The sequence below is a fragment of the Labeo rohita genome, chromosome 3 (genome assembly GCF_022985175.1).
Source record: "Labeo rohita strain BAU-BD-2019 chromosome 3, IGBB_LRoh.1.0, whole genome shotgun sequence".
NCBI classification, from domain to species: domain Eukaryota; kingdom Metazoa; phylum Chordata; class Actinopteri; order Cypriniformes; family Cyprinidae; genus Labeo; species Labeo rohita.
In genome coordinates this window covers 2716846-2738257 of record NC_066871.1, presented here as the reverse complement: position 1 = coordinate 2738257, position 21412 = coordinate 2716846, and the positions used below count along the sequence as shown (strand labels likewise).

The window sequence follows — 21412 nt, the reverse complement described above, 5'->3', positions numbered from 1 at the left end:
CCAGACCTTCCAGACTGACATTTAGGCTTTGTCATGATGCATCATGAATGCTGTTGAGAAGCTCTTGAATGTGAGTTTCTCTTGAATGTTGCGCTACAGTATGTATACGCAAAAACATATGCAGTACTTGTTCCTGCCAAGTATTTGACAATAGTGAATCCCTCTGTAGTCAGAGCTAGCGTTTTGTCTCTTCTGAAATTCAGGTACACCTTTAAAAAGAATGTTATTTTCATTGAGAATGGGAGAGGATTGTGGGAAATGCAGTGTTTTGCCTTGTATCTGTAATTCGAAATGACCAAATCATCCTCCAGGCCTTGAACATGTGAAGCTGTGACAATATACACTACCAGTCAAAAGTATTTGAACAGTCAGATTTGTAATGCTTTTAAAGAAGTCTCTTCTGCTCACCAAGCCAGCATTTATTTGATCCAAAGTACAGCAAAACTGCAAAATTTTGAAATATTTTTACCATTTAAAATATCTGTTTTCTGTTTGAATATATTTTCAAATGTAATTTATTCCTGTGATCAAAGCTGAATTTTGTCCAGTCTTCAGTGTCACATGATCCTTCAGAAATCATTCTAATATGCTGATTTGCTGTTCAAGAAACATTTTTATTATTATAATTATTTAAAACAGTTGAGTACATTTTTTCCAGGATACTTTGACGAATAGAAAGACCCAAAGATCGGCATTTATCTGAAATAAAAAGCTTTTGTAACATTATACAATATACCATTCAAAAGCTTCGAGACAGAAATGATTACTTTTATTTAGCAAGGATGCTTTAAATTGATATAATGTAAACTGACATAATGTATAAATGGAGTCCTTCTGAAATTTCTATTCATCAAAGTAACCTGAAAAAATTCTACTCAGCTGTTTTCAACATTATAATAATAATAAATGTTTTGGAGCAGCAAATCAGAATATTAGAATGATTTCTGAAGGATCATGTGACTGGAGTAATGATGTTAAAAATTTAGTTTTGAAATCACAGGATTAAAATACATTTTCAAATATATTAAAATAAAAAAAAGTTATTTTAAGTAGCAAAAAAAATTCAATATTTAACTGTTTTGCTGCACTTTGGATCATATAATTGCAGGCTTGGTGAGCAGAAGAGACTTCTTTAAAAAAACATTAAAAATCTTAGTGTTCAAAAACTTTTGAATGCTAGTGTACTCTGGAGATGTTTTGGAGAAGAAAATGGCCATTTGGTCATGTAATTATATGTACTTAGAATGTCTGAAAAGAGCTAAAATCTTAGCTTTTATGGAAATGCAAAGAAGGTTATGCTTTATTGTACGACATCAATACAATCGAGAGCAATTGTGGCATTGATATTGTAATATTTGTAATCTGATGAAGGGCTGATCGAAATTCAGTAGGAAGTTCATCTACCGGATAAACTGATTGGCGACGCTCAAAATAATAAATTGGCAAAAATAGTTATAACAACCAACATTTCTCAACAGTTATTAATCGTTTTCTGTATAACGGTCACTTAAATGTGCCTGTTTCTATATAAGCTACATTTGAGTATATGAAATGATAGTGTAGATAGGACTGTACTAGTAGAGTTAACACAACACTAATATTAGTACCTCATCTAGCCTCAGATTAGCTTAAACTCCTACGTCACTGTGGATTCAATGGTGGGAAAATGTTAGATTGAAATTGGTAGATGGGTTCCCCTTATCAAACGTCGTCCTATTAGAGTTAATTGGTACATTGTTTACAAAGTCCTTTGTAATAATCTATGCTGCACTTGCCTGCTCTCTTAGGTTCATTCCTGGTGTAGAGCAGATAGACTGACAAAACCAAGACAAAGGTGTTTTTTGTAATCACAAGGAGCCCCAAATTGTTTGTCAGTGTTTCAAGCTCATGTGGTTTTAAAAATGAACAGTCACCAATTAAATTATATGGATTTATTAAGACGTTTTAAATTGCTTTGGTGCATTGGAGGACCCATATTTGTTTTTGATTATCAATAAGAAGCAATAATCTATAAAAGGGTGACTAGATGGACGTTTCTGCCTGTTCAGATGTTCAACAAGGATTTTTCATTCATTCTAATGCTGTCGGGCTGACAGCCTGGTATTCAATGGAATCATTTACCATGTGCAATTTGGTGACTAGCCCAATGCCAGTATTGAAAATCTATGTATGTGTATATAGTCTTTCAGTCTTGAAGTACAAGTCGCTTTTAAGAAGTGATTATAGGAATACTAAAATGAGCACAGAACTGTTGTGATGATTGTAGTAGTTCAGTTCTCCAATCTCTTGATTTTATTGATTTTTACCTTCTTCTTCTTCTTCTTCTTCTTCTTCTTCTTCTTCTTTTTTTTTCTTTTAACACCTTACTGTTGTGGATCCAATCATCTTTGGGAATTTTAATGTGAAAATCGACACCCAACAGAGGCCTTGGAGCCCCTGTGATTATATATTACCAATGGATGACATGTATGACCACTAATAATGTTGTCCAAGTAGCAGTCAAAACTTGAGAAATAACAGATTAATAAATTTGAGATGATTAAAAAGCCATCCTGGATTGTTTTGTTACTTGTTACTTGTTACTTGCGTTAGGATTGTTATAGCTGAATGCAACAATTTACACTACTGTTTAAAAAGTTTTATAATTTATTTATAATGTCACAAAAGTTTTCAAACCTGCTGTTTTTTTAACTTTCTGTTTATCAAAGTAAGAAATCTACAAAAATATGAAGCAGCTGAACTGTTTTATCACTGATAGTAATAAGAAATGTTTCTTAAGCAGCAAGTCAGCATGTCAGAATGATTTCTGCAGGATCATGTGACACTGAAGACTGGAGTAATGATGCTGAATGTGAACTTTTCAATGGTAATGCACTTTTTACATGTTTATTTAAATAGTAGAATGGTTTCATTAATTAAATGCTTTAGATTTAGTTGGTCAAATTCTTCATCTTCATGCTTAAAATATTTTATTATCATGACATGTTTCACCTTCACAAATTTGTAGCAACTGTCTAGCAATGCCTTAGTAACCACCAGAACACCTTCACAAACCTCTAGCAACTGCCTAGAAACATCTTAGTAACCACTAGAATACTATCACAAACCTCTAGAAACTGCCAAGTAACGCCTTAGTAACCACCAGAACACCTTAGAAACTCTCTAGCATTTGCCTACCAATGCCTTAGTAACCATAAGCTTCAGAAACCTCTTGTAACTGCCTAGTAACGCCTTAGTTACCAGCTTCATAAACTTCTAGCAACTGCCTAGCAACACCTTAGAAACAACCAGAACACCTTAGAAACCTCTAGCAACTGCCTAGAAACATCTTAATAATCACCAGAATACCATCACAAACCTTTAGAAACTGCCTAGTAACACCTTAGTAACCAGCTTCACAAACTTCTAGCAACTGCCTAGCAACACCTTAGAAACCCTTTAGCAACTGCCTAGAAACACCTTGGTAACCATCAGCTTCACAAACTTCTTGCAAATACCTAGCAAAGCCTTACTAACCACCAGAACACCTTAGAAAAACTGTAGCATTTGCCTAGCAATGCCTTAGTAACCATCAGCTCCACAAACCTCTAGCAGCTGCTTAGCAACACCTTAGTAACTGCCAGAACACCTTAGAAACTCTCTAGCAACTGCCTAGCAATGCCTTAGTAACCACCAGCTTCACAAACTACTATCAACTACCTAGCAAAGTCGTAATAACCACAAAACACCTGTAGCAACTGCCTACCAACACCTTAGTAACCACCAGAACATCTTAGAAACTCTCTATCAATTGCCTAGTAATGCCCTAGTAACCATAAGCTTCGCAAACCTCTAGCAGCTGCCTAGTAACACCTTAGTAACCAGCTTTACGAAACCTCTAGCACCTAACACCTTAGAAACCACCAGAACACCTTAGAAACTCTCTAGCAACTGCCTAGCAATGCCTTAGTAGCCATCACCTTCACAAACCTCTAGCAACCGCCTAGCAACACCTTAGAAACCCTCTAACAACTGCCTAGAAATGCCTTAGTAACCACCAGCTTCACAAACTTCTAGCAACTACCTAGCAAAGCCTTAGTAACCACTAGAATACCTTCACAAACCTGTAGCAACTGCCTACCAACATCTTAGTAACTACCAGAACATCTTCACAAACTTGTAGGAACTGCCTAGCAACACCTTAGAAACCCTCTAGCAACTGCCTAGCAGTGTCTTAGTAACCATCAGCTTTGCAAACCTCTAGCAGCTGCTTAGCAACACCTTAGTAACCACCAGAACAACTTTGCGAACTTCTAGCAACTGCCTAGAAACACCCTAGTAACCACCAGCTTCAAAAACTTCTAGCAACTACCTAGCAAAGCTTTAGTAACCACTAGAACACCTCCACAAACCAGTAGCAACTGCCTACCAACACCTTAGTAACCATCAGAACACCTTAGAAACTCTGTAGCGACTGCCCAGCAATGCTTTAATAACCAAATCAGCATATCATGTCACATGATCTGCAAGATCATGTGACACTGAAGACTGGAGTAAAAAGGCTGAATGTAAACTTTTCAATGGTAATGCATTTTGTACACGTTTATTTAAATAGTAGAATGGTTTCATGAATGAAATGCTTTAGATTTTGTGAGTCAAATTATTCACCCTCATGCTTGCACTTTCCACATTTTACATCCATTTTGAAACGTTTTGTTATCATGACATGTTTTGATATGTTCATAAATCTACTGGAAGTTTGTTTAATGTCGGTTGTAAGTAGACATTTGACTCTTGAAGTGAATGTTTGGACTATTTAGCCAGATGTTTGTATATTCAGGGCACTTTTCTGCTGGCAGAACCGTTGGCAAATGGCAGTTGTTTGTTAATTCTTCATGCTAACTGAAGACTTATCTCAGTTCAGTGGCAACCGAACTTCCTCATGTTTAAGAAGTATTGTGAAGTGAAAAATCTATCTGTCTATGTACCTATGTATGTATGTATCTATCTATCTACAGTTCTACCTGTTGAAAATGACATCAGGTGGCTCTGCCTCAGCTTATACGTAATACTAGAAGACAGAAGAAAGTGTAGGTAAAAAAAAAGCCAAAGAGGATGGCAAAGAATATTAAAGTGAGAGATCGAGAAATCTTTGAGCCTGTAGTCTGGCTCTGATTGAATCCAGCTCTACTGCATGTACTCATGGTCAATGGGTTGGGTCAGAGCGACTGTGTGTGTGTGTGGATAACTTTTACCAAACATGGTCACACAGTGCATCTGAGGCTCACTGAAATCTCCCCTGGTACCTTCACACACACAAAACACTACATATCATACATCTACAGTACTGCTGCCTGTGACATTTTGATTGCCTAACACCGAGCTCAAGCATGTACTTTTCACTTTGCTATGAGCTGCGAAAGATGGTTTTCAGAGTGTGTACAGTATACATGTACTATATATGCAAAGAAAACTAAAACACTTTAAATAATGTCTGATCTGATTTTAAATCCAATGCATGGCACAGATCTTTAAAATAATGTTCATTTGCAAACTGAAATGTGCTCAGATACTCATCTTGAGGTTGTTCCCAGACATAGATTTGCATTCCAGACACTCTATGATCTTTATATAGCTGCATTTACAAGGCATTAAAGTTGTTTGAGGGTCGTATTGTCTTTTCTAATCAGCATTGTACAGAACTTTAAGCAGCTTTATGATGGTTTTGGTGGGTTCAGGATACGGATGACTACTGTGCGCAGAAAACCTGCCCGTGGCTGTTAGATCTCCAGAGCAGCCTACTGAATTCCTCTAAGCTTTGTAGGTTGAATGAGCCATCGACCATAAATAGGCAGACAGACCTATCCTAGAAAGGAGAGAGGGAAGCAGGGAGGGCAGGGAAATCTCTGGAACTGGCGCTTTCAGAAGCTGCTGTAAATTTTCTGTTTTTCTCACAGTTTCTTCGTCCTTCTTGACTTTGCTCTGGCTCATTTGAGTCCATAAACACACATACAACCATCTCTGCGTCTGACGCTGGTGAGTGCCAAACGCTCATTCACATAAAAACTGCAGCTGTTTGTTTTTTTACAATCAATGTTGTCAGCTTTTCCTTTGGCTTTTTTCATTCTGGACTATTTTTGTCCCCCTTCGATTAGAGTTTTTTCAAAATCTCTAAGCGAAGATCATAGTTTCTAAATGTAAGTCTTTTCATGATGTCCACTAAATATAGAGTTCATTGTAAAGCCACTAAAAATCTACTTAGAAACTACCCAGAACATCTTAGCATCATTCTAGCAACTGCCAAGCAACCGTTTACAACATCTTAGCAACTGCCTAGCGACACCTTAGTAATCACCAGAACACTTTAGCAATCCTCTAGCAACTGCCTAGTAACCATTTAGAACACCTTAGCAATTGTCTAGCAACACCTTAGTAACCACCAGCTTTGCAAACCTCTAGCAACTGCCTAGCAATGGTGGTAAACACCAGAACAACTTTGCAAACTTCTAGTAAATGCTTAGCAACATCTTAGTAATCACCAGCTTTGTAAAGCTCTAGCAACTGCCTAGCAACACCTTAGTAACCACCAACTTTGTAAATCTCTAGCAATGTCCTAGCAAGACCTTAGTAACCAGCTTCTCAAAACTGTAGCAGCTGCCTAGCAACACCTTAGTAACCACCAGAACACCTTCACAAACCTCTAGCAACTTCCTAGCAACACCTTAGTAACCACCAGGACAACTTTGCAAACTACTAGCAACTCCCTAACAACACATTAGTAACCACCAGGACAACTTTGCAAACTTCTAGCAACTGCCTAGAAACACCTTAGTAACCACCAGAACACCTTCGCAAACCTATAGCAGCTGCCTAGCAACACCTTAGTAACCACCAGAACACCTTAGAAACCCTCTAGCAACTGCCTAGAAATACCTTAGTAACCACCAGGACAACTATGCAAACTACTAGCAACTGCCTAGGAACACCTTAGTAACCACCAGCTTTACAAACTTCTAGCAACTACCTAGCAACACCTTAGTAACCACCAGGACAACTATGCAAACTACTAGCAACTGCCTAGGAACACTTTAGTAACCACCAGGACAACTTTGCAAACTTCTAGCAACTGCCTAGCAACACCTTAGTAACCACCAGCTTTGTAAACCTCTAAGAACTTCCTAGCAACATCTTAGTAACCAGCTTCTCAGAACTGTAGCAGCTGCCTAGCAACACCTTAGTAACCTCCAGAACACCTTCGCAAACCTCTAGCAACTTCCTAGCAACACCTTAGTAACCACCAGGACAACTATGCAAACTACTAGCAACTGCCTAGCAACACCCTAGTAATCACCAGGACAACTTTGCAAACTTCTAGCAACTGCCTAGCAACACCTTAGTAACCACCAGCTTTGTAAACCTCTAGCAACTTCCTAGCAACACCTTAGTAACCAGCTTCTCAAAACTGCAGCAACTGCCTAGAAACACCTTAGTAACCACCAGAACACCTTTGCAAACCTCTAGCAACTTCCTAGCAAGACCTTAGTAGCAGACCTCTTGCAACTCCAAAGCAATCATTCAAAGCAACTTAGCAACTATCTAAAAATGTCTTCAAAACGAAATCACATCAAAACCTTAGCAACCCTCTACCACTTAGAGCATCTTAGTAACTACCTGACAATCAGGGTTGCCAAGTCTGCGTAAGAAAACCAGTCCAACTGCTACTCAACTTCAACCTGCGGACTAAATAAAAACAACCCTCAGCAAAAATGTAAAAGTAGTCCAATTCCATGGGAAACATGTCGAATTAGCAACACTGTTAGCAATGCCTTAGTAAACACCTTAACAACCCCCTAGAAACTACCCAGCAACCACCAGAACACCTTCACATGTACTTTATTTCTCTAGTTTGAAACCTGTCTACCTTTGTGTCTTTTATTTGCTTATCTTTGCTAAAGCTGTTTGACAGAGCAGTGGGCGATTTACATCTCACACTGACATGTGCGCTGAGTAAGTTACTATGGATTAAGGGTGACAAAAACACCCCTTTAACACAGAACAGAACTCCAAATCTAAAAATGGATACAGCTAGTTAAATGACACCAGCATTACAAAATAATGAATTCAGATATATAGAGATGGAAGTGTTTGGTCTCATTTATTGTGTGCCTTGTGAAATCCAGCTGAATGTGAAGTCTTCGCATGAGGTTGTGAATGTCAGAGCTGTGCAGCGTGAACACCTCTTCGTCTTGACCCTCATAGCAGGGTGATTGTCTGCCTCAGTCATGACCAAATAAAGCGTCTAAATTCCTCCCCTGCTCTTTTTCAACCCCTAGAATGTTTACAAGAACATTGGATCAGGCTGCGCTCCGAGTGACTCCCTGACTGGGACTCTAGCTACTGTATGAGAGCATCACAGAGCCGCTTTTAGAGATGTTACACATTTTAACCCTGATGACTGACAGAGAGATAAATGACATCATCCATTTACTCCGGACTGTCCCTTTGTGTAAAAGTAGATTTGGGGATAAAATGCCATTTTTGGACTACTACATCTGGTTTGATTTTTACTGATATGGAAAGAAATTGTTCAAATATGTTTCAATGATTACTTAGATCAAACACAATCATGTTATCAATAGACTTAACCATGTAAGGCATGGAAATTGCCAAAAAAACAGACAGACAGACAGACAGATAGATAGATAGATAGATAGATAGATAGATAGATAGATAGATAGAACTAGAGATATATGACAGACAGATGATAGATAGATAGACAGACAGATAGATAGATAGATAGATAGATAGACAGACAGACAGACAGATAGATAGATAGATAGATAGATAGATAGATAGATAGATAGATAGATAGATAGATAGACAGACAGAGACAGACAAACAGATAGACAGAACGAAGGAGATATAGGACAGACAGATGATAGATATACAGACAGACAGACAGATAGATAGATAGATAGATAGAACTAAAGAGATATATGACAGGCATATGATAGACAGACAGATAGATAGATAGATAGATAGATAGATAGATAGATAGATAGATAGATAGATAGATAGAACTAAAGAGATATATGACAGACATATGATAGATAGATAGATAGATAGATAGATAGATAGATAGATAGATATATACATACATACATACATACATACATACATACATACATAGACAGAACGAAAGATCGATATAGATAGATAGATAGATAGATAGATAGAACTAAAGAAATATATGACAGATAGATATAGATAGATAGATAGATAGATAGATAGATAGATAGATAGATAGATAGACAGATAGAGAGATAGATAGACAGAACAAAAGATATCTATCTATCATCTGTCTGTCATATATCTATTTATCTGTCTGTCTGTCTGTCTCTGTCTCTATCTATCTATCTGTCTGCCTGTCTGTCTATCTATCTATCTATCTGTCTGTCTGTCTGACAGGCAGATAGATAGAAAGACAGACAGACAGATAGATAGACAGAATGAACGATAGAACAAAATATAGATAGAACAATAGATATATGACAGAGAGAGAGACAGACAGACAGACAGATAGATAGATAGATAGATAGAGATAGATAGATAGATAGATAGATAGATAGATAGATAGATAGATAGATGAGCAGACAGTTAGATAGATAGATCGATAGATAGACAGACAGACAGATTTAGAAGTATTTATATTCAATATATTTTAAAAATACATTTATATATATTTTATTTATCCAGTAAAATAATTGCATGTCTATTTCATGTGATGGTGATTTTAGTTATCATGACTAAAGACCATTGTGCCCCTTTATTTTAATCTATATTTTAATCAGTTTAATCAGCCTTCACACTGAACTTTCATTTCAGCACTTTCACAAATCTTAATTAGACATATTTCTTCTCGTTTGCAGGAGTTTGTGAGTCTGCGGTCAGATAAGCCATGGATTACAGTGCTGGATAAAGAGCACCCGTGTAAATGTTAGCACAATCATTCAGACCCTGTCCTACTGCTTTATGTGACATTTTTACTAAGATTTTATTCAGAAGCATTTAAGATCCAAAGCTGTGCTCCTGTGTTTTTGATTGAGCACTGAGAATATCTGATGTAGAATATTCCAAACTAGCCTATTTTTAAAATACCATCATTCGTAACACTAAATGAGTGTGTGATCAAATAACATCAAAAACATAGACATCATGCTGAACTCATGATGACATCATAATGCTGCTGAACACTGTGCTGATGGACCAGGAGGTTTTACCAGCTTATGTTCTCTGACTGGACAACACACTTCTGGCCCCACATTCCTACAGCTTGTCATCTGTTTCAGAATAACACAGTGGAATGAAAAAGGAAAATCAGCTCATCTGCATCAAAGCATAACAGAGACACTAAAAAAAATCGGTTTCACTCTTCTTCCATTCCTTCTTAATTCTTTAGTTTTTTTTTTTTTTTTTTTTTTTTTTATCCCCACACATCTTTACATAATCTCATTAACTAGAGATATATAAACAATTAATTTCTGTTCATGTTCACGAGCAAACAGGAGAGAAATTGAAGGGAAAACAGTGAAACGTTTAAAAAAGGGAACATTCTATTATATAATTATGTATGTATTTAGTACAAATAAAATACTAGTAATTAGGCATAGTAAGACAAATAAGATGCCCATTTTATGCCACAATATTATCAAACACAATATTTATTCTTTGAAATCTGATGCAAATTATGTTGCGGTGGAAATGTTCATGTTTAAGAAAAAAAAACAGGAATGAAAGAATACAATTAATTAAAATAATATTTTTCACTGTTGGGCTTTTTTGCATATTTGGTGTTGTGTTGTGTCAGCGCTTGATGTCCACTGTAAAATCAAAAAGCAAAACCAGCTGAGATTCCCTGACTTCGACAAATCAGAGGCATCCCTAATTTACTTCAAAGTGGAAAAAGTGACATGGGACGCGTTTAATGCCATGCCGGTGACATCATTTTAACAGAGCGGCGTGACGTCGCAATTGGACGTCGGCCCCGGCCAATCAGCGCTCGCTCCGCGCACGCACAGATGGGAAGAGTTTAAAAAAGATTGTGGAAAAGAAGATGTGGCCCAAATCTTCCCACATGATCGGACAGTTGGACTGGAGATCCCAGATCTAACGTTATATCGCCATCCTCTCGTCTGAATCTGGTGAAAAGCGCAATGTCAACGCAATTCAAGAGCGGACCTGCTTTCGGACTGTCTGCGGAGGTCAAGAGCAAGGTAGGCATCTGTTTTGATTGACAGCTGTCAAAGATGCGCAGTCAGCACCTGCGCTACTGAACCTAAACGTTTACAGTATCGTTTATTCTGTAATATAGCCTACACAACAGGAATTTGTGCACTTTTAAGGGTTGACATCATTTCAAATGTGTGAACAACAGGGTGTGAATTATGGCAGGGTTATGGGAATCCAAACCAACTAATTAAAGTCTGCACGAAAGTGCGCAAAACAAATGGCAAAGGAAAAGGGCTCTTAAAAGTATAATGTTTTAAACAGAATTTCAGTAAACAAAAAATTAAGAGTACGTGAGCACGTTTCCATAGCAACACTTCACTTCTTGAACACTTTCTGTTTGGATTATTATCAGACGGGTAAGTCGACAAAACATATACGGTTATTTTCACCTTATTAAAGGTTTACACCTTTTTTACGTTGTCTTAAACGCCTTAAAATGCGTTTACCTAACTGTGCTAGAAACGCCGAAGGTAGGCTAGGTTATAATTCGCACAGCGATGCGAAAATACTTTATAATATTTTAAAACTAAACACGGTCGAATAGTAAATCATATAAATTTAGTCAACAATGTTCAATAATAAAGTGGTGACATCCCTAACCAAACTGAAATTATGGATGGATAAACCCAAACTCGCCTCAGCTTCTAGCTAAACTTTACTAATTTAAAGCTTTATCAAGAATAAAAACGTTTTTGACTAGCACTCATTATGATTATAAAATGTCATGAATGCAGGTACAAATTGATGTTTCAGTCAATTTTTTCACATTGTTTTTATGAAGTTACATCTATACAACGGCAAAAACCATTTCAGTAGTATGGACATGTTTGATAGCTTGCTTGTGATGTTATCCCTCAGATAATTGAACATAAGCTTTCCATTGATGTAAGGCTTGTTAGGATAGGAAATATTTGGCTGAGATACAACTATGTGAAAATTTGGAATCTGAGGGTGCAAAAAAGTCTAAATACTGAGAAAAAGTCATCTAAATGAAGTTCTTAGCAATGCATATTACTAATTAAAAATTAAGTTTATACATATTTACGGTAGGAAATTTACAAAATATCTTCATGAAACATGATCTTTACTTCATATCCTAATGATTTTTGGCATAAAAGAAAAATCTATCATTTTGACCCATACTTGACTATTGTTGGCTATTGCTACAAATATACCTATGCGAATTATGACTGGTTTTGTGGTCCAGGGTCACATATTATTCTGTACTAAAGTAATGTACTGATGTGCCTCATGACATAATTGAATTGATTCCTCTGTCAAACTTCTGACACATTTATTTCCATCAGTCTTAGTGGTCCACTTTTAAAAATTGGCTTCCTCAAATTTTGGCTTTTTGCCTTTAGCTGTCATTGATGTCCCGCTTCCTGAGCAGGACACATATCTGTATTCTCTGGTAAACCAGAAGTCATACTGCACAATTTCAGCTGTCACACTGTGGATCTTGCGTGTCATTGCTATTATGTCAGGAGTGTCTTCCTGAGCACTAGGTATGCAGTTTTCAGACCCCATATAAGGAAGAGTTGTGTTCACTCACAATATCTGAGAAGAGGAGCATGTTGTAAACAGTTTAGAATAAGGAGGAGCATTGTTGGACATCCTACCCTAATACTGGAAGATCATCTTTGTTCCAGCCAAGAGGGAACGTTCGCAGAACTTTCTGGCATGGTTCTCTTGAAGTTTTGAACATACAGTGTTCCAGTAAAATTAGAACACCAATTCAAAGTTATCTGATCTTTAATAACGTTCTTAAACAAAAAAAAATGTTTATACATTGTGGAAAATTTTTCTAAAACATTTTAGTTGGAAGTTCGTCAAAGGTGGTTTAGAAAATGTTCAAAAGTAACATTCACGTAATGTCTGCAAAATAATGAAATAGAATGTTGGAATAGAACAGTTGATGTTTTAAACATTCGCAGAACATTCTGAAATAATAGTTTTATAACTTAATAGGAACATTAGCAAAATTTTCTCACACTCTTAAAAATGAAGGTTCTTTTTGGCATCTGTAGTTTTACAAAGAACCTTTAAGATCTGTGGAACCTTGCCATTACATAAGATGTTTTATAGTTTTATAGTTTTTTTCTTAGTGTAAAGAACATTTGAAGGGGGGGTGGGTTCTCAGGTTCCAAAAGGTGCCAAAAGTCTTTTTTTTTCTTTTTAGTGATGAAACAGAAGGACTTCTTTGGGTTCCCAAAAAAGCCTTCAGTTAGTTCCTAAAAATCAAATTTTTCTTAGTGTAAAGAACGTTTGAAGAAACCTTTTCCGATTTTGAAACGTTTGTGCAGTGGAAAGGTTCCATGGATGTTAAAGGAACAATGGAACCATTGGATGTTCATGGAACCACTGATGGCAATAAAAAAAAAACATTATTTTAAGAGTGCAGATTTCTTAAAATGTTTTTCAGACTTTCTTTGAGGAACCGGAATGGTTCTTCTGTGGCATTAGAGCACACAAAAAAAAAAAAAAAATTTAGAATCTTTATTTTTAAGAGTGTGGAATGTATTTTTGGTAGCTGGGATGAACCTCAGCAAACCATTGCTCATTTCAGCCAGTGCTGATACTAGGACTATGGCCTGTTCTTTATATAAATGTCAAAAAAATACATTACAGATTTGTGTTTTTGTCCCTCATTATGTGCTAATGAAAGATCTCATCATTCTTAAAAATGAATGTTTCGAAAAGGGTTTTTGTAGCAATGCCATAGAAGAATTTTGGGTTCCAAAAGAACCTTTCAGTGAACAGTTCTGAAAAAGAACCATTTTTAACCAAGTGTGAAGAACATTTTAATAATCTAAAGAACCTGCTTCCATTGTAAAGAACCTTTTGTGTAACACAAAGATTCCATGGACGTTAAAGGAACCATTGAACCATTGATGGCAACCATTATTTTTAAGATTGTAGATTATTAAAATGTTCTTCAGACTATGAATAAAAAGGTTCTTTTAAGAACTGATCACTGAAAGGTTCTTTGAGGAACCAAAAATGGTTCTTCAATGGCATCACTGCAAAATAAATATTTTTTACGTTTTTATATCTTATTTTTCATTTCAGCCAGTGCTGATTATAGGACTATGGGCCTATTCTTTATATAAATGTCAGGAAAACTGCATTACACTTTTGTCTTTTTGTTCCTCTTTATGCACTAATAAAAGACCTCATCATACTTGAAAATAAAGGTTCCAGAAAGGGGTTTTCGTAGCAATGCCATAGAAGAACCAGTGAACAGTTCTGAAAAGAACCATTTTTCCTAAGTGTGAAGAACATTTTATGAATCTAAAGAACCTTCTTCCACTGTAAAGTATCTTTGTGTAAAAAAAAGATTCCATGGACGTTAAAGGAACCATGGAACCATTGGATGTTCATGGAACCGCTGATGAGTGTAGATTTTTAAAATGTTCTTCAGACTAATAATAAAAAGTTTCTTTTAAGAACTGATCTCACTGAAAGTTTCTTTGAGGAACCAAAAATGCTTCTTCAATGGCATCACTGCAAATTTTTTTTTATAATTTTACATTTTAAATTTTATTTTTAGCAGCTGGTGTGAACCTCAGCTAACCATTTGTCATTTCAGCCAGTGCTGATTCTATGACTATGTTCTTTATATAAATGTCAGAAAATTACATTACACTTTTTTTTTCTAATGAAAGACCTCTTCATTCTTAAAATAAAGCTTCCAAAAAAGGCTTTTTGTAACAATGCCATAGAAGAATTTTGGGTTCCAAAAGAACCTTTCAGTGAACTGAAAAGATAATAACCTTCTTCTACTATAAAGAACCTTTTGTGTAACAAAAAGCTTCCATGGATTTTAAATGTTCTTCACAGAATCACAGATGCCGATAAAGAACCTTTATTTTTAGGAGTTAGCAATCATATACAATGTAACTGCTAAAAATAAATGTCAATGTACAACATGCAGGTATTTCCAGTATAACCAAGGGTATAAAGGAATGTTATCCAGGCAGTCTGTGACAGAATTCCTGCTTTATAAAAAAATCCAGTCTTGGCCCAGACTCTATAGAGTTAGACTGAGGTCTGTTCCAGATGTCCAGAATGAGAGAAAAACAATAAATCAAGCTCTGAGCAGAATTCCATGGAAGGTTATGAGTGCTATCGTTTTTTTATCGGACACATTTAGCTTGTGCTAAGTACGTCACTTCACACGAGCAGACAGGAGCGAGAAAAAACGATAGCGAGGAACTAAAAATCAGAATGGAGGGCTGATCGGATGAGACACGCAGCTGTGGGTGGAGAAGTGACATGGAGGACAGAAAAGAGCGAGATGGCCAACAATAACACTGATTTAAAGTTACAGCGTTTGTTTGGCTTCCACACCAGCGCACCAAACTTGGGAGAAACAGCTCACTCAGATCTCTCGCGCTCTCACTCTCTCTCTTCCTTTTTTCTGTCTTGTTCTTCCTTTATTAGAAATACTTCAGGAGTGAAAGACCGAGATCTGTTGCGTAGCTGTTGAGAGTAAATATTTTGCCAACGCTGCAATACAATGAAGGAGACAATCCAAGCTTTTGCATGCAGGAATGTCCCCAGCATTCCCAACCTTATATTTTATATCCCACTTCTTCTTTTCCTTTACAACTCAGTCAGCCACAGTCAATATATATTATTTTAAGAATTCCATCTGTCTGATGAACTGAGACAGAGAGAAATATTATAAGTTAGGGAGTTTATTTGGAAGAAACATGCTAGAAAATACATATTTTGGATCAAGAGCAAATATGCATGTCTTGTCATTCATCTTATTTTAATCACCATTGAGATTTTATTTCAAAATGTACAGTTTGAAATCACTTTTCTTTCGAAACTAGGTTAATACTTCAGGAAACACGCTAAATACTAAGCAGCAGACTGGTTTTCAATCATAAAAAATGTTTATTGAGCTGCAAATCAGCATATTAGACTGAAAGATCATGTCACACTGAAAATTCAGCTTTGCATCACAGGAATCAATTACATTTTGAAATATGTATTTACATTTGAAACAGTTATTTTAAATTGTAATAATATTTTAACATTACATTTTACCTTCTTTTTTAATCAGATAAATTCAAATAAATGCAGCCATGTTAGGCATAACAGACTTATTTCAAAAGTATTAAAAAAATCTGCCCTCAGACAGTAGTTTATTAAGTTGTAAATTTTATATTTTCAGGTTTTTATTTAACTAGCTTTGCAGTGCAACAAATACATTAAAGCCTGTATATGTAATAATTATTTTAAAAAGTACTGTAGGGTATATAAATTCTGCAAAATAGAGATAGTAGTAGATGTAGTAACGTTTTGACCTTTGACCTCCAGCTGGCCCACAAATATGACCCACAAAAGGAGGAGGAGCTAAGATTGTGGATCACCGAGGTCACAGGCCGTAAACTTCCCGAGAACTTCATGGAGGGGCTGAAAGATGGAGTCGTACTCTGCGAGTGAGTGATTCCCTGATTGATTCAACCACATCTGAAGATCATCTAAAATCACTCATTTCTTTATGTTTATTTTTTATGAACAGGCTTATCAACATTCTCCAGCCCGGCTCTGTAAAAAAGATCAACAACTCTCCTCAAAACTGGCATCAGGTGAGCAAGAATATTACTTTCGCATGCATATCTGGCATTTGGCTGTTCCAGTTCAGGTCCAGAAGGAGGCACTGACACTATAAAATCTGATCTGCACTGGGAATCAAAGGAAATGCTTCCTGTCTTCAGTATTTATACTCAGGTTAAACATTCTTTTTGGAAGAACCACACAGTCATATTAGCTCCAAGCTAATCAATGTCTTCAAGATCCTAGAAAATTACAGGCAGGTGTGTTTGATTAGGATTTGAGCTAAACTCTGCAGGACAGTTGCCCTCTAGGACCGAAACTGCTCGGCCCTGGTTTAGATGTTTGAGTGAAAACCAAGTAGTAGAACCGTTTGGACGTCTTAAAGGATTAGTTCACTTCCAGAATGAAAAATTCCTGATAATTTACTCACCCCCATGTCATTCAAGATGTTTATGTCTTTCTTTGTTCAGTCGAAAAGAAACTGAGGTTTTTGAGGAAAACCTTCCAAGATTTTTCTCCATATGTGGGATTCAATAACGGCCAGTGGGTTAAAGGTCCAAATTGCAGTTTCAATGCAGCTTCAAAGGGCTCTACACAATCCCATCTGAGGAATAAGGGTCTTATCTAGCCAAATGATCAGTCATTTTCAAAAACAAAAAATGTATATACTTTTTAACCACAAATGCTTGTCTCGCACTAGCTCGGTTAGTGTACTTCAGTTCAAAACTTAGGGTGGGGCAAAAAACTCCAACTTATTTTATGTTTGTCCAACATCATTGTTTTACCTTTTTTTGTTTTTTGGCGTTTGACTTTCTTTGCACATTCACTTAAACACTGGGTCAGTACTTCCGCCTATGCCACGCTTGCATGATTACATAATACGTAAGGTTGAGCTAGTGCAAGTCAAGCATTTGTGGTTAAAAAGTATATACATTTATTTTTCTTTTTTTAGAAAATGACAGATCGTTTCGCTAGATAAGACCCTTCGCTAGGTAAGAGCCCTTTGAAGCTGCATTGAAACTGCAATTTGGACCTTCAACCCATTGGCCACTATTGAAGTCTATTATATGGAGAAAAATCCTGGAATGTTTTCCTTAAAAACTTAATTTCTTTTTGAGTGAAGAAACAAAGACATGAACATCTTGGATGACATGTTGGTGAGTAAATTATCAGGAATTTTTTATTCTGGAAGTGAACTACTCCTTTAATGTGGGATGAGACAGAAATCAGTTTAATTTGGATTCTATATTCAAACCATCCATGCAGTTTACACAGTTACAAGTTCTTTGCATAATAGAATGTTTATGTCACGAAATGAATCTAATAACCGCTGATCTTCTGTTCCAAATATAAAAAGGGTTTCTGCTGCTCAACATTGTTCCTGTGGAATCAGTTGTGCATGCTTTCAGATTTTTGACAAATCGCAGAACACGTCACATTGTTCTTGGTTTGACCTTGTTTGTTGCAGCTGGAAAATATTGGTAATTTCGTCCGGGCCATTCAAGAGTATGGACTGAAGCCACATGATATATTTGAGGCCAACGACCTGTTTGAGAACGTCAACCACACTCAGGTCCAGTGCACGCTTATTGCACTGGCTGGGATGGTGAGTTACACATTATGAATTTTAATGCATGAACGATAAGGACTAACTCAAGACTGAAGACTTCTGTAATATTCGTACTTTTTTTTTAATCTACATTTCAAAAGTTCATAGTAAGGAGATTCATGTGGGAGTATTTAGCTGTTAGCAAAGAGATTAACATCAAAACATCTGGTGTTTGAGCTGGATCATTTTCCACAAACCTACAATCAAAGCAAACACCAAAAAAGGAATCTCTCCTCTCTCTGTATGTGAAACATAAAAGAGGTTACTTGTGTATGTTTGTATATGTGATCCTGGATCACAAAACCAATTTTTCGGCCGAGATACAACTATTTGAAAATCTGGAACCCGAAGGTGCAAAAAAATCTAAATGTTGAGAAAATCACCAAATAAATAATCTCAGAAAAAGTTGTCCAATTTAGGTTTCGCAATGCATATTACTAATCAAAAAGTTTTGATATATTTACAGTGGGAAATTTACAAAATATCTTCATGGAACATGGATCTTTACTTAATATCCTAATGATTTTTGGCATAAAAGAAAAACAATAAATTTGACCTATAAAATGTATTTTTTTGGCTATTGCTACAAATATACCCGTGCTACTTATGACTGGTTTTCTGGTCCGGAGTCACATATGAAAACATCCACTTCACTGTCTGGTTGCTTTATTGGTTCACCTTTATTAATTTATCATTATTTCGCAATGCAGGCAAAATCTAAAGGCTTCCACTCTAAATACGACATTGGAGTGAAATACGCAGAGAAACAACAGCGCAAATTTGCTCCTGAGAAACTAAAGGAGGGACGCAACATTATTGGTCTGCAGGTCAGTAGTTGTTCATCAGTAATTGCTTTTTTGTATATAAAAATAAATCTAAATCTTGTATATAAAATAATCTTTTTTTATATTTATTCCCATTTTATCTTTATGTATTTATTGTATGTCTTTGTATTATATTTTATATGTAGGTTTAAAGATGAACTTTTTTTTATTCAGCAAGGATACACTAAATTGATTAAAAGTGACAGTAAATACATTTATAATGTTACAAAAGATTTCCATTTCAAATAACACTGGTGATAATAATACATGTTTCATGAGCAGCAAAACAGCATATTAGAATGATCATGTGACGTTGAAGACTGGAGTAATGATGCTGAAAATTCAGCTTTGCATCAAAGGAATAAATTACATTTTCAAATATATTCAGATATTAAACAATTACTTTAAATTGTAATAATATTTCACAATATTACTGGTTTTATTTTATTTTTCATCAATTAAATGAGCCCTGGGGAGTCTTCTTTCAAAAACATTTAATTATTAATTAAAAAAACAAAACTATTTAAAAAATTTGACCTTTATTATATAACTTGATTTTTATTTGACAAGACATTTTTATCTTTTCACCGTTTTTTTTTTTTTTTTTTTTTTTTTGCATTTTCAGATGGGCACCAATAAGTTTGCTAGTCAAAAGGGCATGACATCTTACGGCACACGGCGTCACCTCTATGACCCAAAGACAGGTATGGAGAATCCTCTGGACCAATCAACAATCAGCCTGCAGATGGGCACCAACAAAGGAGCCAGTCAGGTACTCAAACAGTTTTTATATTCATGCTTATATTCTGTTTTATAATTCAGAGTCCGTAAATTACCCAAGATGTTGCTCATTTCTTTTCCGTTTCCTCTTCTGTAGGCTGGCATGACGGCCCCCCGGCACCAAGCGCCAGATCTTCGATAAGAAGCTGGACATGGAGGTGTGCGATACCTCTGTCGTCTCACTGCAGATGGGCACCAATAAAGTGGCGTCCCAGACCGGCATGACGGTGTACGGTCTGCCGCGTCAGGTCTATGACAGCAAGTACTGCTCCAGCCCTAATGAATACATCAACAACGGCCAGGACTCTGAGATGGATGGATATCAGTATTCCGACTAGGACGAACAGACAGCTGCCAGCACGCTGCTTTTTCAGAAATTCACCTGCACTATTTTTGATATTCCAAATTCATGTCGACCAGTAGGACCAGCTTGAACTGTTTACTGACATCACAGCCACCGATTATCAAAGCTGAGAACTTCAGTGACTGACCGTTCGTAGACAACACAATTAGGAGGAATTTCTTGGGCTTTTTGATTTTTTACACACAGGCTTTTCCTGCTTCTCACTTATGTAGTTTTATTATTATTATTATTATTTTTAGTTTTATTTTATTTTATTTTATTATTATTTTTGAGTGTGCCATTCTCCCATCTACTGCATGGCCCAATTTTCTTATATAAAAAAATAATGCAGATGATGGAGATATTATTTAAGATGCCTCATAGTTACATAAACACTCCTGGTCAAATGTTTGGAATCATTTAGATGTTTCTGTTTTGAAAGAAGTCTCTTTTGCTCACCTGAGATAAAAAAAAAAAAAAAATACAGTAAAAAGGGTAATATTGTGAAATATTATTACAATATAAGATAACTGTTTTCCACTGGAATACACTGTAAAATGTAATTTATTCCTGTGATCCAAAGCTGAATTTTTAGCATCAATACTCCAGTCTTCAGTGTCACATGATCCTTCAGAAATCATTCTAATATGCTGATTTGCTGCTCAGCTATTATGAGTTATTAATGGATGCAGGATTTTTTGATGAATAGGAAGTTTTTTAATCTTACAAGGAACCTTACATTTTTGAATGGTAGTGTATTATTGTTAAAATAATAATAAAAAAAGCTGCCCAGCTGCTGTGAGCATTGATAATAATAAGAAATGTTTTTTGAGCAGCAAATAAGCATATTAGGATCATGTGGCACTGAAAACTGGCGAAATTATGCTGAAAATTCAGCTTTGCATCACAGGAATAAATTATATTTCAAAATAAAAATTTTAAATAGTAATAATATTTCACAATATGACTGTTTTAACTGTATTTTTTATTATATAAGGCTGCGCCTAATAAACA

At 36.0% G+C, this 21412-nt stretch overlaps 1 protein-coding gene across 1 annotated transcript; it reads left to right on the top strand.

Annotated features, from left to right (window-relative positions):
• The first annotated feature begins 11073 nt into the window (after positions 1-11073).
• On the top strand, positions 11074-20900 carry cnn1b (calponin 1, basic, smooth muscle, b). Its single transcript, XM_051105937.1, is given in 8 exon segments — positions 11074-11252; positions 16603-16724; positions 16808-16874; positions 18311-18448; positions 19162-19278; positions 19901-20047; positions 20153-20167; positions 20169-20900. Coding segments are annotated over 8 exon segments (891 nt in total). The 5' UTR covers positions 11074-11192; the 3' UTR covers positions 20394-20900.
• Positions 20901-21412: the final 512 nt, after the last annotated feature.